Source organism: Mustela erminea, chromosome 20, assembly GCF_009829155.1.
Source record: "Mustela erminea isolate mMusErm1 chromosome 20, mMusErm1.Pri, whole genome shotgun sequence".
Lineage (NCBI taxonomy): Eukaryota > Metazoa > Chordata > Mammalia > Carnivora > Mustelidae > Mustela > Mustela erminea.
In genome coordinates, this window is record NC_045633.1 from 24,924,467 (window position 1) to 24,947,506 (window position 23,040).

The 23,040-nt window shown below is 57.7% G+C and overlaps 1 protein-coding gene across 3 annotated transcripts in view; it reads right to left on the reverse strand.

Moving 5' to 3' along the window:
* Positions 1-19,836, reverse strand: part of PRKAR1B (protein kinase cAMP-dependent type I regulatory subunit beta) — a 66,937-nt gene extending 47,101 nt beyond the window's left edge. The window contains exons 1-4 of one of the 3 annotated variants that reach the window (XM_032328093.1): positions 19,654-19,836; positions 18,125-18,322; positions 8,408-8,566; positions 7,391-7,482 (exon numbers count right to left, since the gene is read on the reverse strand). In XM_032328093.1, the coding sequence (XP_032183984.1) occupies positions 7,391-7,482; positions 8,408-8,566; positions 18,125-18,301 (428 nt within the window). In that variant the 5' untranslated portion in view covers positions 18,302-18,322; positions 19,654-19,836. Of the gene's footprint in view, positions 1-7,390; positions 7,483-8,407; positions 8,567-18,124; positions 18,323-18,497; positions 18,908-19,203; positions 19,362-19,653 lie in introns of those variants that run through there. The other 2 variants (XM_032328091.1, XM_032328092.1) reach the window with 2 other exon arrangements.
* Positions 19,837-23,040: the final 3,204 nt, after the last annotated feature.

The window sequence follows — 23,040 nt, forward strand, 5'->3', positions numbered from 1 at the left end:
GCAACCGGGCCGTCCTACCCCCTCCCCGGGCCTCCATATAATGGACATGCGCAGCAGAAAGACCTTGGGCGCCCAAACGAACCATCTTTGGGAGCCTGTGGGGCAGCATCAACAGGGGAGCTGATTAGGGGCAGGAACATGGGGAACGGCTGAGTCTGTGGCACCCTGGGCACAGCCCCTCCTGATTCTGGACGTCTTAAAGCATCACGGCACCAAACCACCGAGACCACAGACAGGCAGGATCCACGGCAAGCCGCTAGATGTCCACACTGGACAACAGAGCCCCGAGGCTCTCCCACTGATCCCATAATCAGATGGGCCGGGCTCTGTGACCCGGATCCCCAGGAACACAGGCCCTGGACACCCCTCCCCAGCTAAGACGCCACAGAAAACTGAAACTGCACCTTGTTCGACTTTCAACCTCATGACTTGACCCTGATCACTTTTTAACAGACTGTCCCTTTTCCTGGGGGGGTCACTGAGCTGGGTGGTGCCAGCACGCGGGAAGCGGGTCAGCCCAGTGCAGCCCAGTCCTCACTTCTCCCTATCCTCATTGGGGGCCTTTGAGCGCTGGCTGACGCTCTCTGCACCCAGCACCATCAGCAGCAAAGCCAGTCTGCCTTGTTTTGGGGGGTTTTTTTTGTTTGTTTGTTTGTTTTAGATTTTATTTATTTATTTGACAGCAAGAGAGGGAACACAAGCAGTGGGAGTGAGAGGAGGAAGCAGGCTTCCCGCCAGGCAGGGTGCCCAATGCCGGGCTCCATCCCAGGACCCTGGGGCCACGATCCAAGCCAAAGGCAGATGCCCAACCACTGAGCCACCCAGGTGCCCCGTCTGCCTTGTTCTAACACGACGGTGCCCATGAGGCCTGAGGTCCGGGGACCAGCTCAGAACACGTCATGTGATGAAAGCTCCAGCTCCCAGCTTCACATGGAATGCGGCTCCCATGCCCCGGAAGTTAGCAGCCTCGAGGTCTCTGCCCAGAGCAGGAGGCTGTATGCAACACGAACACGAAACCCGTTGCTTGTTTGACCATTAACCTCCTCCTAAGAGGAGGCCCTGCATTCCCCCAAATGCTAATCTTTGTGTTTTCGTGTTGCCTCAAAGAGAAGCCTCGAGGCCTGTGCCAGAGCCAGGTGGGAGGGAAGGGGCCGAAGCAGCTGGGGAGCAAAGGCTGCATGTGAATCCAGCAGACGGCGTGTTTTTCCCATCACCTGGGGGCCCCAGCCAATCTGGGGAAAAACAAGCTGCAGGAGATGCGCGGGCGGGCGGCAGAGCCGGTGGCAGATACCAGGAGACAGCTGCTCGGGCCAGCGGTGCGGCGCTCCCACCAGAGCCTATTTTAATTAGAGCTGCAGAGAGCGGGGCTGCTGCCAGGAAGGCCACCCCAGGGTGAGATGCCCTCGTCCGCCCGTCTGGCGGCTCTGGTAATGAGGCCCCAGTTGAGGGCCCAAAGCACAGCGCTGCCTGCATGGCCCAAACCGCACACACGGAGCCTCCTCATTACCGCGCTCTAGACTCCCAGAGGCACAGCGATGCTCATCTCCAGGCACCTGAAGTGCAGCAAGCCAGGAAGGGACCCAACTGAACCCAGCAGCTCCCTGCTCCCTCCCTCAGTCTGGGGTGTACTCTTAGGGCCAGGCTATGGTTCTCAGATGGCCCAGGGCCTAGAGGATACTGCAGGCCGCCTTCTGAGGCTCTTTGGGTCCCTGAGCAGGGTGCCCCTGGCATCCCCAGGAAAGACAGGAGATCCGCAACTGCTCACAGTAGCTCACATAGAGCAGGGAGTCTGCAGCCGCCACGGGCACCCTCACCTGGAGGAACTCCACACAGCAGAGGGGTGATGGAGGGGTGGGAAAGACACCTGCTCCAGCCCCAGCCAGGACACCTGCTGCATGGCTCAGAGGGAGTGGCAAGGGGCCGGCCCAGGGCACAAGGGGCTCCAGCCCCAGCTAGCATGTCTACTGTGACCTGGAGCAAGGGGCAATGGGGAAGGGCCCTCCCCTCACTGAGCCTCAAAACCCTCTTCTGTACCCTGATGTTAGGGGATGAGCAGGCCTTCCACATGCCTTTCTGCATTGTCCTGAGGCCCAGAGTAGCCAGGGTATCTACCTTAGGCCCAGGATGGACCTGGGAACGAGCTTGTGGAGTGGCCTCAGACTAAACACTGAGAGGAGTGAGACCTGGCTGTGGGGTCCCTGTGGGGGTCTAGGCCAGCATCAGAGGGGCAAAGTGGTATCCAGGGAGAAGCCCACTGACACAGCCTGCCCTCCACCCCACAAAAGAGCTACCAAAAAGAGGAGGAGAAGGAGGATGAAGACTATGATGGTGAGGAGGGGAAGAGGGAGGGTGGTGATGAAGGTGATGATGATGATGGTGATGATGATGATGATGATGGTGATGACGATGATGGGGATGGTGGTGATGATGGGGGTGATTCTGGTGATGATGGGGATGATGGAGATGATGGTGGTGATGATGATGGGGATGATGGTGATGATGATGATGGGGATAATGGTGCGATGATGAGGATGACGATAGGGATGATGGTGATGATGATGGGGAAGATGGGGATGATGATGATGATGGTGATGACGATGATGGGGATGGTGGTGATGATGGGGATGATGATGATGGGGATGATTCTGGTGATGATGGGGATGATGGAGATGATGGTGGTGATGATGATGGTGATGATGGGGATGATGGTGATGATGATGATGGGGATAATGGTGTGATGATGAGGATGATGATAGGGATGATGATGATGGGGATGATGGAGATGGTGGTGATGATGATGATGGGGATGATGGTGTGATGATGATGATGACAATAGGGATGACGGAGATGATGCTGGGGATGATGAGGATAGGGATGATGGTGGTGGTATAATGGGGATGGTAATGAAAGTGGTGATGGTGACGATGGCTTTGATGATGATGGGTATGGTGATGATGGTGGTGATAATGGGGATGGGGATGGTGGGATGAGGACAATGTTATACCCATAAACATTACTCTACTTGCTCTTCACTGTATCCCTCAAAGTAGGTTTTATGACTCTCATTTGACACTTGAGGAAACTGAGTCCCAAAGAACGTCATCACATACCCTAATGACATGATTCAATGGTCTCCTTCCAAAAGATCTTTTAACACACATTCAATTTTGTAGCATGTGTGTGCGTGTGTGTCTGTCTGTGTGTACACAGAAGTGTGTGTGTGTTTGCATACGTGTACCGGTGTATGTGTGTGTGTGTGTGATTGGGTGTGTTTTTAACATGTCTCTGGCCTGACACGGTGTGTTCAGGGGTCTCCTGGTCCTCCCTGTGGCTGCCCAGACCGGCAAGCCAGAGACAACTCTCTGCATTCCCAGTTCACCCCAGGACACCTGGGCACCTCCTGACGACCATCTCTGGATCACCTGCTTTCCCGTGTTCCCTCCTCCTGCAGGAGCACATGACCTATGGTTACAAGAGTGGGGGAGGGAGAGCACAGGCTTTGGAGCCTCAGGGACTCCTGCTAGAACCCTGGCTCTGCTATGACTGTCGGTGTGGCCTCCGGCAGCAGACACACCCTTGTTACAGACAATGGGGAAACAGCCAGAGAAAGCCTCCAGCAACGTTCACCTGGGTGGGGGGAGGGTGTGCTGTCCTAGGAGAGAGAACAAGGATGTTCGGAGGGTGAGCGGCCCTCCCCCACAGCTCCATTGTACTACCTTCTGCTGAACAAAGAAGCTCACACAAACCCCTTACCCCTCGACTCGCAGGAGCACCCACACACAAACTGTGGCCCTAAAGATGCCATCATGACCTGACCAGGGCAAGACCACCCTGCCCGTGGCCACGGGTCACCTGTCTCCCATCTGAACTTCCTGGGGGGGTTTTATGCACAAAGACGCTCACCCTACTAGCGGAGCAGAGGGCTGTTTCCACCACCCCCGCGGGAGGCAGCTCTGAGTCGAGGCGTGCCAGGCACTCTGCGAACCTGGAAAGAATGTGCCCCAAACCACAGCCCAGGCTGCCGAGCCCGGCTTCTAGTAAACTGGAAAAAGCAAAGAACTTGGATGCTGTGCAGAGGACATCAAGTGAAAGGTCAAGAGACGTTGTCTCCGGCCCGCTCCCTCTGGAGTCCACTTCCTGAACCATCCGCCTATTTCTTCAGAGGCCTCAGCCAGAAAAAGTTTCCCCTCAGGGCTTCAAAATGGAAAGTGAGTTTTCCTGCGGCAGAAAAGCGCTCTTCCCAAGCCCGCCTCGCCAAGAGGAATTTCCAATCTGACCATCTGCTTCCTGCACTTCTAGTCCACCTAGCTCCTGGATCCAGAAAAGTCCGAGGCAGTGGGAACCATGTGACTCTGGAAACTCGGGGCCAAGGGCACAGGACCCGTGCACAAACTCTTCCTGGACACACGCAGCCAAGACGGCCAGAGAGCGCACTCAGATCTGCTTGTCTCCAGGCCTCACCAGCCCTGCACCCGCTCCTGCCTGGGACCCCTGCCTGGAAGCCGGGGACGGGCTCTGAAAGGGTGTGAAGGCCGTGCCACAAACACAGCTGCCATGGAGGGGGATATGGCCCCCACGGAAGGTCAGACTCAAAGCTCAGTGGGGCCAGAAGGGCAGCGGAGTCTGGGGGCTCCTTGGAAAGGCACACGTGGAGAGAGGACATGCCCTAAAGGCCACTCCTAGGTGTGTGCCCCAGAGGCTCCAATACCCACACCTCGAGGTATGTGGCCCACAGGCTCCAAGAGCCATGTTCACAGGAATGTTTTGCACAACCACCCAAAAGTGGGAGTGGCCCAAGTGTCCCTCAACTGGTAAGTGGATAAGTGGGTATACCCTGCACAACGGGAGACCCCTTACCCTCACACAGGGAAGGCAGCACCGCCAGACCACGGGGGCACAGAGGGCGCTGCTCACAGAGCTGTAAGCCACATGGGAGGTCAGGTGGAGGTTGCCGAGGAGCCCGTTCCCCGTCTCCCCGCTCTGAGCACAGTCTCCCGGCAGCCAGGCCAGGCTCGTGGTTCTGGCCAGCACACATCTCTGGTGGCAACACAGGACATCTCCAAACCACAGCCAGAGGAGCCTGGGCCTCCATGAACATGCAGGGCCCACACCTCCCCTCCTCTGCTGACAGTGGCCTCATCTGTCAGAACGCAGGCTCTGAAGAGGGGTGTGGCTGCTAAGCTCCGTGATGCCCGGGTTACGATGCTTGGTTAGCCTCCCCTGTGGCTCTGGCAACAGGAAAGGAAGCTCCCAGGACCCCAAATCACTGTGCCCCGAACTCCCTCCCTGCACTCAGGGTTGGGCCTGATCTGGGGGAGCGCCCAGCCTGCTGGCTGGCAGGAATGGGACCAGGACCTGCCGTGTACAGGTGCACATTACAGGCCCACTCTGAGATCAAAGTCCAACTGCACCGCTGGGCGGTTGTGTCCTCTTGTCTACCCAGAAGGGCGCCTCCTCCCTCAGGCTGGCACCAAAGGACACATCTGCAGGACCCCAATGGACCAAGGCATGACCCACAGCCATCTATCCCCTGACCACCGAAACCCGGTGAAGAAAGGACAGAGGTCTGTGTGGCCACTGCAGGGAGCCTCTGATCTCCTGGCTGAGGGTGGGGAGTCTGTCTGCAGAAAGAGACCTGCAGAGGGACCCAGGGATGAGCCAGTGTCCAGGGGCCACCTCTATACAGCTCACGTCTTCCCTCTGGACCCCTGGAACCTCTGGGTTTCGATCCATGTGAGTCCATCACCTACTCAGAAGCCAGGTCTAAATCTGGACGGAGTTATTGATGTTCACTTTCAACTTCATAAAGATACAGCTCTTGAGTCACCTGGTTCCACCTGGTGACAAAGACCATAACTGTCAGGTGCACACCATTAGGAGAGCTGAGAACAGTGGAAGCATTCAGTCTCCCAGTTCTGGATCCCAGAAGCCCAGAATCAGCCCTAGCAGGTGGAAATCGAGAGGCCGCAGGGCCCTGTGCCCTCAGAGGCTCCAGGAAGGACCCCTCCAGCCCCTCTCACCTCTGGGAGTGGCTGCTGGCCTGTAGCCCAAGGTCACCTTGCTCGTCTCCACCTCTGTGGTCACAGGGCTTCTCCTCTTCAGAGAAACCTCCCTGTGCCCCCTCCTGCAAGGACCTGAGACTGCATTTGGGGCATACAGAAGCTGAATCCTGAGCATCTCAGTATGGCAAGACCCTCCTGGGCTGCTGGGGCTGTTGGGGGGCCCACGCCAAGACCTGGCCTCTCCATCCTGCCCGTCGTGCCCGTGTAGCCCCAAGGGGTAGGCATTGCACACAGCCCCAAGACATTCTGGATCACGGCTCGAGCTGCACTCCGCCATGGACACTCCAGAAGCGGTCCCACCCCAGGCGAGGCCCGGAGCGCCAGGCCTCTGGATGCACCCACAGCCTTCCCAGGTGGCCTGCACCTGCGATGCCACAGCAGCCCAAGAAAATGCACGATACCCACGAAGACCCCCCCCCACTCCCCTGCCCTGCCCGCCTCTCTGCCGCAGCCTCTCTGCTACTAGGGCCCCTCCTGTGTAGGCAGCTCTCTGCACTCGCCCGCCAGCCTGGGACACTCGCGAAGAAGGGCCCACCGCCATCACGGAACAGGGCCGTGAGAGGGCTGTCTCCCTGGTCCACGGATTTATGTGCCATTTGAACTCCGTAGAGCTCCATCGTCCAAACATGCTCGGTCATCTAATCGAGAAGCAGAATTCGCCGAAGTTGAGAAACAAGAGAGAAAAACCGAAACCCTACACAGCCTTTCATCCACACCCACATTTCTTGAGGGAAGAAATGGTCAAAGACCGAAGGTGAGCGCCCGGGACAGCCGTGGTCATGGAAGTGCCGTGGACCGTGACAACGCGCCGTGGTCATGGAAGTGCCGTGGACCGTGACAACGCGCAAGCAGCCGTGGGAGGGGAGTAAGGGCTGAGGAGCAGCTCGGCGGAACCGGGAACTATAAACCACACAAACCCTTCCTGACAGACGGACGTTGCCCGCCCCGTGAGCGGGACAAACCATGCGGGCTGTGAGCCCACTCTGTGACAAGAATTCACGCACATGCATAAATCCACAAGCACTAACCCAGAACAGTCTCAGGGATTTTCTCCCAGTTATCTGTAGGGTCTCAATTCCTGGTACTCGGCCCCTGAGGCCCCCACAGATGTTGGGAGCTGCTCCCTGGAAAGACCCCACCCGACAGCCACTCCTGGGACACGTGGGGGCTGTGTGACTTGGTGTCGAGGCCATGGGTGTCTGTGGATGACCAGGGCAGACGGAAGCCTCAGAGCCTGACCCGGGCAGGCACGTGTCCCCTGTGGCCAGGGGCCGGCGAGGCCCAAGGAAAAGTGTCGGTCCTGGCCCCACCGTCTCACGGGTTCCTACCTTCTCTCGTTGTCGTCCAGGTGAGCAAACAGCACATTTTTGGAGATGGCTTTGGCCAGCGCTGTCATGGTCTTGTAGTCCTTGGGGATGACCTGCAGGGGAAACCATAGTCAGACTTGTGAGCATCCCCGAGGGTCTTGCAGACAGACAGGGGATAGAGGCTCGGCAGCATGTGTGTGCTCGAGGCCGCTCAACTCTGCACAGAAATGCGACCCGAGTATTGCACGGATGGACTGTCCCCAAAACCTGTGCGCTGAAGGCCCACCCAGTGTGTGGCATCTGGAGGCAGGCCCTGGCGGGATTAGCCCGCTCTCCTGCTCTCCTCACCATCAGAGCACACGGGAGAGGGTACAGCTCCCACCAAGAACCAGCCTGCCAGCACCTGCTCTTGGACACCCGGCCTCTAGACAGAGAGAGAGTGAGCGTCACAGTCACCTGGGCTCAGAGACACGTGGAGCTGCGTGTTACACGTATTCCACCAGATTAACTTTTTTAAGAGATCGAGAACTAAAAATACCAAGAGAAAAAGTAAAAGTGAGGGTCTAGAGGGTATAAACACACAAGGTGGAAACGAGAGGCCCCACGTGCTGGGGAAGGCGGGAGGCCAGGCCCGTACGCTGTTGCACACAGGGACACCCTGTGGGCTCTCACGCTCCAGAGCCCGTCCTGATGCAGGTGCACCCACTGCGCTGTAGCAGCGGAGGGCTGGGCGCCGGCCCTGAGGAATGGATACTGAGGGACAGCAACGTGGAGGAGGAAGTCCCCACTGGTGGCTCTGAGGCCGGGCTCCAGGAGGACGGGGTCACGTGATCTGGATACCGGTCTCCTCTACCCACACACCACATGCCTGTGGGCAGTGACTGTGACAATGACAGTCTACCACTGTGGCCCCTCTCGGAGCAGAAGGGAGCACGACCAAGGTCAGGGACCCCAGGGTGAGGATGGGGAATGGGAGCAGGGACCCCGGGGTGAGGATGAGGGAAGCAGGGACCCTGGGGTGAGGACGAGGGGGCCCACCTTCCTCACGTAGGACACGGCATCCTCCTCGGTGTACACCTCGGCACTCACGCCCCCTCGGCGGCGGCGAGCTTTCACCACAGGGTTTGGTGGGGTCGGGGAGACCTCCTCGTCATGAGAGTCTGACTTTTGCTGTGTCAGAATCTGTCTGTTCTCTTCCTGTGGGGGAAAACATGGGAGGGCTGGTAACAGCGGCCAAGGTGGCCTATCCACCAACAAGTGCCACCGAGGAGTCCTGTCCAGCCCTCCTCCCTCTGTGCCCGGAAGACCCCCCGCTTCAAGGGCACCTCCATCTCTCCCCCACCACCCAACCCCACAGAGCGCCAGCTCAGAGGGGTTCTGCCTGCCCTCACCACAAGCGACATTTTGGGTACCAGGTGCCTGAGGTCTGAGGTCTCCGTCAGGCAGTCCCATACCCCCACATCCCTATAGCACACACGCAGGAAATGGAAGGTGAACACGTGAGTGGAAAGCAAATCTCTTTTGTTTTCTTCCTTCCCTTCATTATTTAATTGCTTTAACGACTGTGCGTGCAGAGGGCACAAGATTCCAGAAGCACGAAGGAACATACACTGCCTGACAAGCAGGGCCCCCACCCCGGGCCCTGTGGCCGCCACATCCCCACGTCCCAGAAGCAGTCTGGTGATGGGCTGGGTTACCACGGGGAGCAGCACAGGGGGACGTGGGGGTCCGTGGCAAACAGACCCTCACGTGTCTCCCCACATGCCCAGGACAAGGCCTCTGTCCCCTTTGTCTGCAAGGACCACCTTCCCCAAACACCCGCACCTGGCAACCTCCCGCACCTGATTTTCCCTGGCAGTCACCCCGCAAGAACGTGAAGGGAGGAGGAGCCCCCCCACCCCCCGATGGCTCCTCCCGGGACGCCCGCTGCCCCACCTTCCAAAGCACCCCTCCTGCTCCACCAACAGCACGTAGTTCAAGCTTCCCGGGGAACCCGAGAACCCCGAGAGAAGCATGAAGCCATCCTATTTCATGCTATGGTGTAAACCAGGAGGGAAGCGTGCTGGGGCCTTGCTTTCTTGAGACCGTTGACATCACTGTCCTACCACAGGCCATTTTCCATGCTGGGCAGCCAAGGGCCTAACTGGGCGGGATCCAGAGGCTTCAAAGCTCGAGGCCACTTGGGGAGGCATTGGGCGGAAATGGGAAAATGGGATGGCACCCCCCTCCCCTCCCCCGCAGGATTCCAGGAAAACTTCTCATTTTCCGGAGCCCCCTTCCTGCCTCCTGTTCTCACGCTGATGAGCTGTCTGGGGCTACAGGACAGTCAACGGCACAGGGTCAGAGGACGCTTCACAACAGCAGTGTGGGAACCACATTTCCAGAAATCTCCGTGGCCAGGATCTGCCCCAGGAATGCCTAACACAGCTCCAGGGACTGTCCCCGTTCGGCCCCCAAGGCCAAGTGCTCCCTAGATCATAAATGATGGTCACAGTCTACTTCTGACCACGTTTTTCTGGCACAAGGGGTGAAAGGCAGATTCGCGGCCCGAGAAGGGAAAATTCTCAGCCACAGAGGGGTGGGACGTGGGGAGATTCTCTGGACCTGAGTTCCCACTCCTGAGAGAAGCCCACATGCCTGGGGCCTGGGACAGGCAGAATCCCTCCCTCCATGCCCCACGCCCCAGCACGCTTGCTGAGGACACAGCTGGGCAGTTAGCCGTGTCAGCCTGACCCCGTGCACAGGCCCTGAACACCCCAGAGGAGGAGAGGCCGCACCCTGCGTGGCCACCAGACTCCAAGTGGCTGCACACGGTTAGCATTTCTGGGATCCCCTGGGGATACAGTCCCTCGACTCCATCCCCTCCGGCCGAATGGACGCCGTGGTATTTGGAGATGTGTGGTGTCCTGGGCCGGGGTCACTGGTGCCAGCCCCAGGCTGACCACAAGCCCCCGTCTCGGGGCTGCAGCCTGTCACAGCAGAAGACAGACCCGGGGCCGCCATCCCCATCTATGAGGCCAGGAGAGGACCAGGGCCGTGTCCAGGGGCACTCAACCTCCAGCGGCGGGGTGAGGAGAGACAAGTGCAGTTTCCATCACTTGTCCAGTACCTCTGTCTACCAGCCTCACACAGAGATTGCTCTACAGAGGAAAAGGCACAGTTTTGTCGTGAAGATGTCCATCTAACAGGGAAGACAGGGGAAAAGTCAGCAATGGTAGCAGTGTGAGGCACAAAGGACTAGGTACAGGGCTGGGCAGCACCTAGCAAACCGGTCATTTCCCCTCTAAGGACCAGTTGCCACAACTCGCAAGTTTTGAGAATGGAATGCATTGTCACTCAGTTCAGCTATTTCATGATTTTTTATGAGGACAGTCTTCTTTTTTTTTTTTAAGATTTTAGTTATTTATTTTTATTTATTTGACAGACAGAGATCACAAGTAGGCAGAGAGGCAGGCAGAGAGAGAGAGAAGCAGGCTCCCTGCTGAGCAGAGAGCCCGATGTGGGGCTCGATCCCAGGACCCTGGGATCATGACCTGAGCCGAAGGCAGAGGCTTTAACCCACTGAGCCACCCAGGCACCCCACAACGACAGTCTTCTTTGATAAATCACACAAAAGTTTGTTACTGGTTTCAAAGTGTGGGAGGAGGCTGGCTTCCACCTTTTTTTCTGGTTACTGCTCTATCAACAATAATAAAAAGACTATTAGATTATAATCAAAGAATATATTTTCTGAGTAAGAAAAAGATTTAAACTCATCTGGGTTTAAAAGATTTTGGTTTAAAAGATTAAACTCATCATTTCAACTAACATGTCCCACTGTGTACTCGATTGGAAATCCCTGACTTACATACACCTTTCCCAGATCTCGTAGGTTGCCTGATCACACACAGACGGGACCCAGAAAGAACAGAGTTCAGTAGCAACCACAGCAGACTGGGGCCTGCTACCTCGTGCAGCTGGGTGCAGGGGTGTGGTGCATGCCCAGGGGTCGCACAGCTGGAGACCCCCGTGCCCGGCATCACGACCCAGCACCTGAAACAGCACAGCACCTGCTGCAGGGGTTCAATAAGGATCTGTGGATAAACGTGTGAATGAATAAACCTTTTTTGCCCAAGAGCCAGCTTCATAAATCCGTGTGTACATCCAAGCCCCATAATTCTTTTTCTTAAAATACATCCTAGTGAAGCAATGAGAGCTTTCAAGGAGATATGGGCACTAGAATGTTCTCTACAATGTTTAAAAATTTTTTAATCCAAGTAGCAATAAGAAACTGCTTAAGTCAATCTAGAAACATCTGTATAACAGGAATCACTGTGCCCTGAAATCATGTGTTCAGCAACATTTAGTGTTCTTTTAAACAATCATATAAAGTTTGGTTTAAAAAACCAAAAGCAGGAATCAAATCACATATAGGGAATGAAAACTCAGGCCACAGACTGGGAGAAAAAAAATCTACAAAACACACATCCAGAAAGGACTCATGTCTAAAATGTACAGAAAACCCCCGCAAAAACCATCTCAAACTCAGCAACAGGGAAACAAACACCGCGACCTGGGGCATCTGCACGGTGAACACCCATGTGGGAAGGTTTCCCCCATGGTGTGTCCTCACAGACATGCAGTGGAAAGCAGCGAGGAGACGCTGCCGCCCCCTGGCAAAATGGCCATGGACCAGAACAGGTCAGCACCAGACGCTGGCGGGACGTGGAGCCACGGGACCCCTTGCATGTGGCTGCTGGAAACGTGGGAAGGTGCTGCCGCGTTGGGAGGGGCCTGTGGTTTCTTCCAAAACCAGCCACGTGCCCACTATGCGATCTAGCGGCAGCACGCCTTGGCATTTACCCCAGATGACCGCGTAGGTCCACGTGACCCCGGCACATGGATGTCCACAGCGGCGTTACCCACAGCTGCCCGAACTGAGACACGACCTGGGTGCCCTGGAGTCGGGGCCGGATGCCCAGGCCGTGGGCCATGTGGACGGTGGACGGTGACTCGAGTGCTGCAGAGACATGAGCTCTGAAGCTATGGGAACCCTGACACACATGTTCCTGAGCTGGCTCCTGACTGTGGATTCCAGCGGGGAGGGGGGCATTCCCGAGAAGGCGGGACTGCGGGGACGGTGACCAGAGGCTGGGTGCCAGGGGGCTTGGAGAAGGGGCACGGGGCGGATCGCAGTGGATTTGTGTTGTATCGTAATCGGATACATGTCGTTGCACAAGTGTGCACACCCAGACACCAGCCTGGGGCAGGCAGTGGACTTCAGGGAGCGACAGTGAGCCAGGGACGCTGCTCATCAGCAGCGGGGGGCACAGGGGCCAGAAGGGTCATCCCAGGGCCAGGTGGGGTGGCAGGGGTGAGGACAGCGCTGCACGTCATGCTCGATTCCCCGGCAGGCCTGTGCCACCCCAGAGCGCGGTCTCTGCTCGGTAACTACTACACCAACATCACGCTGCACGTGGGAGGGAGAGCAGTTCTGGGAAACACCTCGGAGGACACACAAGGACGCCATGGTCTCTCCCTCAAGAGAGCGGACGAGGCAGCTTTGTTTCCTGATCCTTTCTCTACTTTCTTAATTTCCCCAAATGTGGAATCAACCTTTCTCTTGTTGATGTTACTGGGCAGGACCTGAAGCTTTAAACCTTCTCTGGAAAACCGCTCTAACGGTCTGCCGGTCGCCCCGCCCCTCAGTGCCGCGTGGCCTTCCAGCTGACGGGGGAGCAGCGGCCCTCCCTGCAGCTTTGGGCCACGGTTCCTCTCACAGGTCCCGGGTCGGCGCGGGTCCCCACAGCTGTGTCCCTGATCACACCCACACACGGTGCCCACAGCAGGCCCTCCGTCCCCTGTCTGCACAAGCATCTTCCACGGGCCACACCTGCTTGGCGGGCAGGGAGGGCTAGGGCACGACCCTGAGCTCACACCCACCTCACAAGCACACGGAAAGTGCAATGCACACAAACGCGTGGAAAAGAGGGAAGGCGGCTCATGTAGGGTTCTGTCGGCAAAGGTTATTTTCTGTGGTTCCCAATGTCAGTTATAAAAGCTCTCTGGAAATAAAGTCAAATGTAAGAAAATTAAGAAATCCCCGTTTTGGAAGAGGAGCGAGATGCCGGAAGGGAAGCAGGCCCCACCCGCCGTGTGCCTGGTGGGAGGACCGCGGGCCGGACAGCAGGAGGCTATGAGGCAGCAGGAAGGAGGGGCTGGCTTGGTGAGCGGGCGGCGTGGGTCCTCCTGGCAGGAGGACACACATGTCCCTAAGAGAGAGTGTGCGGAGGCTCCGGACTGTGGGATTCTGGAGAAGGCGGAGCTGCGCGGATGGGAAAGGTCAGGGGTTTGGAGGGAGCACGCACAAGGGATGCTTAGGGCAGCAGCACGAGGTGACATGAGGCTTGAATGAGATACATGACATCATGTGCTTGTCTAAACCCACAGGACTGTGGGCACGAGGAGGGACCCCAAGGTCAAGTCTGGGCTGCAGCTGACAATGGCGTCCCTCATCAGATGTAATGAGCCCTCAGCAGGTGAGCGTCATTAATGGGAGCCGTGTGCATGGGGAGGGGCTCAGGCTAAGGAGGGGGGCTGTGGGCACGCGGCACGTCGTGCTCAATTTCTCTGTGAACCTGAAGCGACTCTGAAAAGCAAAGCCGGTGGCACGGTCAGCCGGCTAAGCGAGAGGTCAAGGTCTCGGGATTGTGGGCTCCAGCTCCGCGTGGAGCCCCGTGATTGGTGACAAGTCTGCCTGAGTTTCTTCCTCTCCCTCTGCCCCTTCCCCACTCCTCCATACGCAGTCCCTCTCAAACAAATACATAAACCTTTAAAAAGCAAAAGTAAAGCCTATCAATTACAAAGGAGTACCACTGAAAATAGAAAAAAACGAGAGAGCAAAAGCTACCGAAACATGTAAGTGATCTGTATCTTGAAAATAAAAGCTTCTCTTTCTGCTTTTGTTAAAGATTGTATTGATTTATTTTGGGGGAGGTGAGGGCACGCATGAGTCCGGGGGGATGCCGAGGGAGAAGGAGCAGCAGACTCCCCTTTGAGTGTGGAGCCCAAAGCATGGCTGCATGTGGGCTGGACGTGGGGCTCGATCCCATGATCCCAAGAACCTTGAGAACACAGCCTGGGCTGAAGGCAGATGCTGGACGGACTGAGCTTCCCAGGCACCCCAGAAAATGAAAGCCTTTCTCTCACAGAAGAGACACCACAGACCTAGGTAAATGAAAAGCTACTCTCTGTTCCCCAAGTGAAGATTCAAGACTGTTCTCCATTCTCCTCTGACTGATTTACGTGCTCAGTGTAAGCCCACTCAACATCCCAAGAGGATTTCCTGGGCCATCTCACTGAGATCACTCTAAAATACACCTGGAAAGGAGCAAACGAAACCCTCTTGGAGAAGAATGACGCAGGAAAACATCGATAGCTCCCATGAAGACAGAGGGAGCCAGACGGCGAGGGCCCCCAGGCACAGACGGCTGCTGGGGGAGGAGTCAGTGCAGAGCGCTTCCACTAACTTATGCACAACAGCACAATTCATTAATAAGTATATACACAGATAAACCCAACCTAAAAAGCAGAAACTTTCGCTCCATGAAGACACTGGTGAGCACATGAGAAGACAGACCATGGACAGACAGAAGGTGTTTGCAAAGCAGGGACGGTCACAACTCACATCCGCGGAGGTGAGGGTATGACGTGAGTACATAAAGCAATCCTGAGCCCAATGGTAGGAGAAGAGCCTGGCAAGACACACGGACAGAAGACCTCGACAGGCACATCCCCAAAGAGACACGTGGATGGCAACTAAGCGTTGCCATCGTGGCAACGACCACATCCTCAGTCATGAGAAAATGAGCAAGACGGCCAGCAGAAGGGCCCCACGGATCCGTCAGAATGGCTCAAGTTTTCGGGAGCTGGCAGTATCGAGTGCTGGCAGTCTTAGGGCCAAGAGCCGCAGCTGGTTGGAACAAAGACACTGCTGCTGGGCCGTTCGTTACCAAGTCAAACGTGCGCTTACCCTACAACCCAGACACTTTCTCCAGTTAAAAACCTACATTTCACACAAAAATCAGTAAGACGAACACATGCCGACAGCAGCCTGGTCATCGCCAGAAACCAGAAGTGATCCAGAGGTCCCTCCGCTGGGCAGGGGAGGAGCAGACGGCAATCAGTGTACACAGTGGAACAACACTCGCTCGTGACGCACACAAAACCAGCACAAATCTCAGATGCCCTCGGAAGGGACGGAAGCCGGACTGAAAGGCTACATGCCATAGGCCTCCCCTGATGGAATGTTCTGGAACACGCAGAACTGCAGACACTTGAGCAGTTGCCAGGAGATACACGGACAGGATGGTTTGGTCAGTAAGGGCAGGAGGCAGGGGACGGCAGCAGGTAGACAACCCGATACACCTGTCAGAACCCGCACAGTTGCACACCACCAAGCACAAGTTCCAGAGTATTTGAGTTCAAAGAACTTTAACGGGAGAAAGGAGTGGCCTCAGGTCTCTTTTCTCCGATGTGTCTGCTCATTCTGAAAGCAAAATACAGCGTAACTTTCGTTTCCACTAAAGACCAGAACCTTAGTCTGGCTCCTCGTGTGATGCCCCTGGAGCCAGCGTCCAGGGAAGGCGCCGGGCCACCAGGAGGGAAGGAGCCCCCTGTGCGGCCAGGACGTGTCCGTACCCACAAGGTAGCACAAGAACAACTGGGAGAGAAGCGGATGTTGGCGCAGATTCAGGAAAACAGCACAACTCCTACAGGGGGGCGGGGGGGGCCCACAAACTCATTCCATCTCTGGGAGTAAAGGGGCAACAGGGCTCTAGAGCCATGGAAATGAGCCAGACCCTGGCCCCAGAGCATGCGCCCTGACGGTGTCAGTGTTCCTCCTCCCACACATCAGTCCTTGACCTTGAGGTGTTTTCTGTAGAAAACGAAAAACCTGAAGACCATCAATCACAGAACAATGCAGATAAAGGCAAATCTGTGACCCCACATGGTTTTATGGCCACAGACACCGTAACAATGCCATTGAGGAGAACGCAGACACTTCGAAGTGGCCCAAAAGGTAAATGTGACCCATGCAGACGTCACACAGTGATGCTAAGGAGGAGAGCCAGACCAGAGATGCGCACACGCCATAACCACCCACGTCCACACGCCTGTGCGTGCTAAGGAAGTTGCTAGAGAAACGTAGGGGGGTCCACCAGGGAAGGGGGCAGGCGCTTTCCTCCAGCATCTAACGGGCGTCCTTGCAAGGACCAAGGACTGCACAAGCTTCAGCCAATGTCCCGCGAAGAAGCCCCGCCTGTGCTTGGCTGGAGGGTAAGGGCTATTCTACCCCCTCACGTCTGGACCTTTTAAATGGCCTGCGGTGGGGCGCCTGGGTGGCTCAGTGGGGTTAAGCCTCTGCCTTCAGCTCGGGTCATGATCTCAGGGTCCTGGGATCGAGTCCCTGCATCAGGCTCTCTGCTCAGTGGGGAGCCTGCTTCCCCCTCTCTCTCTGCCTGCCTCTCTGCCCACTTGTGATCTGTCTGTCAAATAAATAAATAAAATCTTTTAAAAACAAACAAACAAACAAATAAATAAACAGCCTGCGGTGAAGAAGTCACTCACCAAGGCCTGAGGGCTGGTGGCAGCACGTGGCCTTGCGGGACAGCACACCGGGAGCTGGGCCATCCCCGCTGGTCTGTGCGGCCCAGCAACATCCTCCCAGGGCTTTATCGGGCCGTGCATACATGCTTCCTGCTGTCACACACGCTGAGAAGTCCCCCTTTCCGGGCATCCTGGCCACTCGGCTGGCCTCATGGGGGGCGGGGGGTGCTGCTTGGGACTCTGCCCCTCCCCCGGGGCCCCAGCTCCTGGGGCCCAAGACCCCAGGCTCCGCCGCACCCAGAGTGAAAGAGCCTTCCTGCGCCCCCATCATAGACACTCTGGGGCAGCTGGCGGGGCAAACCATCATGAAGGCAGAGGAGACACCCATGGGCTCTCAGGGACTTTAGGTTCTGGGGGGCTCAGAGCCATCTGTCCCCGGGGATAATATGTAGCCTCAGCCCCAGGCCCATGCTTCTCTCAGCCCCCAGCATCCGCTTTGGAGCGTCCAAGTTACGTGGACAGATACCCCGCTGCAGGCTCTGCCTCTCACAGGAACGGAGCTGTACCCCCAGAAAGAGGAAGACTGCCATGGAGGAACAGGTGGCCAAGGGGCTCAGACCCCTCCTGCTCTGAGCCCGTCCTCCTGCTGATGAACCAGGAAGGGAAGAGCACCATCATTCACGGAGGAATGGGGGGGGGGTACTCTCAGAAGAGAGGCGTGGATGGGCGTGTGTTCCCCACACTGCACAAGTCTGAGGGGCATTCTCCTCTGCCTGTACCCCCCGCCTCCCATGTGCATATTACCAGGGAATCAGGTCTCAAATGTCCCCCAATGCATGCCCCACCACAGCTACGCTCTTCCATCCCAAACGCCAGTGCCACCTAATGACACCCAGTCCCCATCTCTGCCCCCCTCCACTGTCAGTTGGCCCCAGCAGCTCTCCCCCAGGCTCTGCACGCCGTAGGGCCTGCCCCAGTGCGGGGGGACAGAGAGGGCCTATGACCGGGAAGGCCAAGCCCTGGAACGTGTGAGGCAAGGCCAGGCCCCCACGGACGGCTGCTCTCTCCACACTCCCCAGAAGAGCCAGCAAGGCCCGGGGAGCAGGTACAAGGCGCCGCGGCCCAGCACACCTGCCCCAGGGGAAGCAGGGGGTGGCTGTCACTGACCTTCTCCAGCTTCTCGAAGTGTTCGCGCAGGAATTTCATGGGCCTATCAGGCTTGGAGACGCACAGGTGCACAATGCAGTCTTTGAGGACCTGCTGAACGCCATGCTTCTGAACATAGAGCTCACATCCCTTCAGGCTCTCGTCCTCCTCCGCCTGGTAGGACGACGGGGACGCCATGGTGACCCCACTTCTGGCTGCCTGGAGGGGGGGGGATGCACATCAGGGGGGCGCTCAGGGAGGCGGGATCCCACAGGCCCCCAAGGCCGGCCATTGGGGGGCGCATGTTCACTCTCATCCAGTGAGTGCTGGCACACGGTCCCAGGGTCTGTGGTCATGGGTCTGTCCTCCTGAACGTGACAACGCAAAGCCTTACCTCACAGATCTTTGTGGGCTTGGAGGAAGAAAGATTTGTGGGGCTGAGCAAAGCCCTGGTCTCTGAGAAATCTGCAGGGGGAGAGCGGGGGCCCCGGGGGTCCCAAGGGCCATGCGCCCAGCCCAGCTCTTACCTGGTCTCAGTTGCCACTAACCCTCCTCCCTTTTTAGGAACAACTGTGGGAACCAGGGAGATGGAGAGGTGCTGTTCCAGGGCCCCGGTAGCCGGCTGGGCAGGAACAGAAAGAAAACAAGGCAAACAGTTGAAACCCCGCTAAAGAGCCTTGTGAAAGGATGGTCCATGGAGAACAATGGCAGGGCCTCGCGTTGTCAGCCCAGCGCTCCCAGCTGTCACAATGACGGCTCAGGAACGGGGCTGCGCGCCGCAGGGACCCAGGTCCGGGCTCCCAGTTGCCAAGAAGGCCCCAAAGCCGCGCCCCCTCCCCTGGCCTCTGCGCGCCCCCAGCCGCCTCTCTAGGCCCCGCGCCCCCAGCCCCTGCCTCCCTGCCCCAGGCCCCGGCGCCTCCGGCCCCTGAGCCCCCGGCCTCCGCTCCTCTCCACGACAGCGCCGCGGGCCCCGGTTCGGCCAAGGGGGCGGGGGCTCCCCAAAGGCCCGCATTTCCCCCGGCCTCTTGGCCGGCCGAGCTCAGCCCCTTGCCCGCGCAGGCCGGAGATCCCATCGCAGACCCTATCCCAGCCCGGCGTACCTGGATGCGCGGCGCCCGAAGACCGAGGAAGCTGCGCGGGGACGCGGCGGGGACGCGGGGACGGCGGGCGAGCGGGTCCCCGCACTGCAGCGGCGCCGCCCTCCACCCGCCCCCGCGACGCGCCGACCAACCCCCACACCCCCCTGCACCCGGCCTGGCCCTGTCCCCTCCCGCGCGCCCCCTCCCCGCCCCCACATCGGGCCTCCCCACCCCCCTTCCTCCTCGGCTTCCCGCCCCTCAGCGTCCCTCCATCTGCGCACTGACAGACCGCTCCCCCCGCAGCTCCCCCCTGCGCCCCTCCCCCACCCCCTCCCTGGCCTCCCCAAGGACCCCACGCACCTGAAGCAAGCCTGGGCAGGCCTCACTGAGATGGACAAAGCCCCAGGTTTTCATGCACAGGCCGCCAAGACTACCACCACTGCCCTCCACCACCCGCTCACACCTCCTCACCCCTCCACTGGAGACCCTGTGATGGCTTGTCCTCGCTGCTGCAGCTGGTGGAGCCTCAGGGTGATGGCCAGGACCCCCCACTGCTCACCCCTGGCAGGTTCAGCCACTGTCTGCAAGCCCCCACCCTCCAGCTCAGGGCCGCAAGAGGAGGCCAGAGGGCCCCAGGATAGCCCCGGAGAAGGGAGCTGAATTCCTTTTCTTGGTTCAGGACTCCAGCGTCACCCCAATGCCCCAGTGGGAAATCACTGGGTCATGCTGAATTCTTCCCACCATCCTCCAACATCCAAGAGGTCACGAAGGCCTGTGGAGCCCCTGGGTTGACTCCCTAATCTACAAGCCCAGACCTGCAGAAAGGGGACTGTCCTGCTTCCTGTTAACCAGCGTCATGCTTTCCGGCATTCTGGCAGGTGGTGGCAGAAACTTCATCTCAATCACTTGGGGGTCCCCACCCTTTCCACAGAGGGGTGGTGCACCAGCAGAGGGGATAGGGAGCTTGGGCCTTGAAGGGGAAGCAGACAGTATCTGTTCAGCTCTCCCATACTCCCCTGTCCACAATAACCTAGCCTATAGTCCCCTGTCCCACAGTCCCATGTCCACTGAAGCAGACAGACCGCAGCGTGGCTGCCCCGCCCCGCCGGCCCCTGCAGCAGGGCTGAGACTGGCCCCACTCCCACCTGTCTGTGTGATGGTGAAGAACAGGTCACACTCAGGCAGACAGACTGGGAACTCCTTTCTGCTTCCCCTGCCCTTGCCCTCGATGTGGGGGGAGGTCAGGGGTCAGCAGGGAAGCTGGCTGGACTACTGGTAGCCAGCCCCTTACGTGAGGAATGGCCCTCACAGAGCTGGAGGGGAAGCCGTGGGGTCCACCATGCGGGCATTTCTGGCTAGGTCGCCTCCCCTCTGACAGTGACAAACCCCGCCTTTTGTAGGATGTCTGAGCAGCCGCATCCTTCCATCAAAAACATACCACAGGTGTCAGGTGACCCAGTAAACTGTGCTTGTCTGAGAACATCCCCTAAACCCACAGGGAAGAACCATCCCATGTGCTCAGCCCTCTTGTGTTCCCCAGCAGGAGGCAGTCACATTGCCCAGCTCCGGGGGTCTTTATTTCACCCCAGAACCGGGGCAGCCAAGCCTTGTGAAGACCCAGTTTCAAAGCCGCATTCTCTCCCAGCCACTGCCCACCCACAGATTCCTACCTCTGCCAACTCCAGTTTACCCCCAAGATTCAACCTGAGGGCTCCTTCTGCACCGCACCTCCAGACCGGGTGGACTCCCCGTACTTTGTAGCTCTCCTGGCAAATGCTGCACTGTGTGAGTCTGTTGGCTTGATGTGGAGAGCAGCACCTATCCTGGGGTGACAACAGGGTGACAGGACCTTCCTGGAAGAGGCACCAAGTGGGCACTTCCAAATCTCGTGAGATCTCAGTCCAACAGGTGGGCCCTACTCCAGTGCAGCTTTTGGCTGAGGCTGGGGGTATGGGGAGGAGCGAGCGGGGCAGGGACCCAGTGGCCATGAACACCACTGGTTACTATTGTCAGGGCCACGGCCGTTCCTCAAGGAGACCTCTGAGTCCCATCCCTGGGACACACGGGCAGGGCCCTGGAGGGATGCTGAAGACGAGGCCACAGGGGAAGAGAGAGGTGAGCTGCGGAGGAATACAAGGGCAGGGGAGAGGCGGGAACCACTCCTCCAGCCCCATGCCTCTGAAAGAAGGGGCCATCGGTGAGAAATTCCCTGGGAGGAGGCAGCAGGAGCCGTGGTAAGAACAGTGCTAATTTTCACCTTTCACAACAGCTCACCAGGTAAGTCTGGGATGCAAAATTTCACTTCCGTATAGCCACCGTGTGTCAGCGCATTCTGATCATGCGTGCTCCCTGGGGTGGCCTTGGGGTGTGGCCCCTGGTGGCCATGTGCCAATAGTGCTCCCTGAAGCAGACACCCTGTGGAGGCTCCGGGGAGAACCCAGTGCTGACCCGTGTGTAGCAGCTAGGGGACCCAGACTTCCGATCTGCAGACACCGCGAGATCCTCTGTGTGTGAGATTTTAAGCCCCTAAGTTTGTGGTGACCATCAGGCAGTTCCTGAGAGCTGTCACAGGGGAATCCAACGAAAGGCCCAGCCCCGTGTCTGGACAAGGAGGAAACCGTGGCAAGAATGCGATGGGCTGAACGCCATGTCACCCCAAAACTCCTGCTAAATCCTAACCCCCTGTGTGGGGTGTCGGGAGGGGGCCTTCAGGTGAGTCGGTCGGGGGGGCCCTCATGCCAGAGACCCCAGAGCATGCCCTTGCCTCTGCAGCTGCGCGTGGACACAGAAAGGGGACAGCGCAGTGGAGACGAGGGCCCAGCTTCCTCGTCTGGGACACCAGCCTCCAGAGCCGTGAGGGAGACAAGTCTGTGGTCCTTCTGAACAGACCAAGACGGGAGGAGGCCTGAGCACTCAGGAAGGCCATATGTGAAAACATAGGGATAAAGGAAAAAAAGTGTTATGAATCTGGCACAGGAGCGGACAGACCTTAAGGGATCAGAACGAAGAGTCCAGAAATAAACCCAAACCAAAATTTATAGGGAATTCGTATGTGGTAAAGGTGGCATTACATGTTTGTGGGGAAAATAATAATTCAGTAATTACTTTGGGGAGAACTAAAAAAAAGGTCACGTGTGCCTCTTCGTACAGATAAACTTCAAATGGATCCAGAATTTAACTACCAAAGTCACGGAAGCAGCGTTGGGAAATGTCCTAGGATCTCGGGACACAGGAGGCCTTTTGAGTCCTACCAGGATATTGAGGGGCCATGAATGTACAAATCCACGTACTCCATAAACATGAAAACTTTGTGCACAAAAGCTCTCACACGTTCAAAATAAAAACAAAACAAGAAGTAGATTCACGACGCCCTGTCACAAAGGGCTTCCTTGGCAGGAAGATGCCCAGCTTCATGCAAACCAAGAGTAGTGCAAATTTAACGTACACAGAGGGGCCCTGGGCCACCTGGCAGGCTAGCACGCGTCCCCCTAGGCAGGCACGTCTGTGCAGGCAGGGCGCAGGAAACAGGCCTCACCAACACGGGGCTCCCATGGAGCCTCGGCGACCCCCATGCAGAGGAACCTCCTGCACAGAGTTAAAGACACAGCCCAGCAACTCCAGCATCGCGTGATAAAAAGCCAATATTCCAGTGACTGTTCCTGCTTGTGCATGTTTCTGCTTGAGGTTGAATGTGTCTGTCTGTGGGGGCGGGGGGGGCTGCAGACCAGGGAGAGCCCCCACTATTCACAGAGACGCGGCTACACTGGCTGGACGAAGCCTAGCCTGTCTCCACCGTATGTTCCTAAGTGAAAAAACACAAAAACCACAGTAGGAAACTTGGCGTGTATGCCACCACTG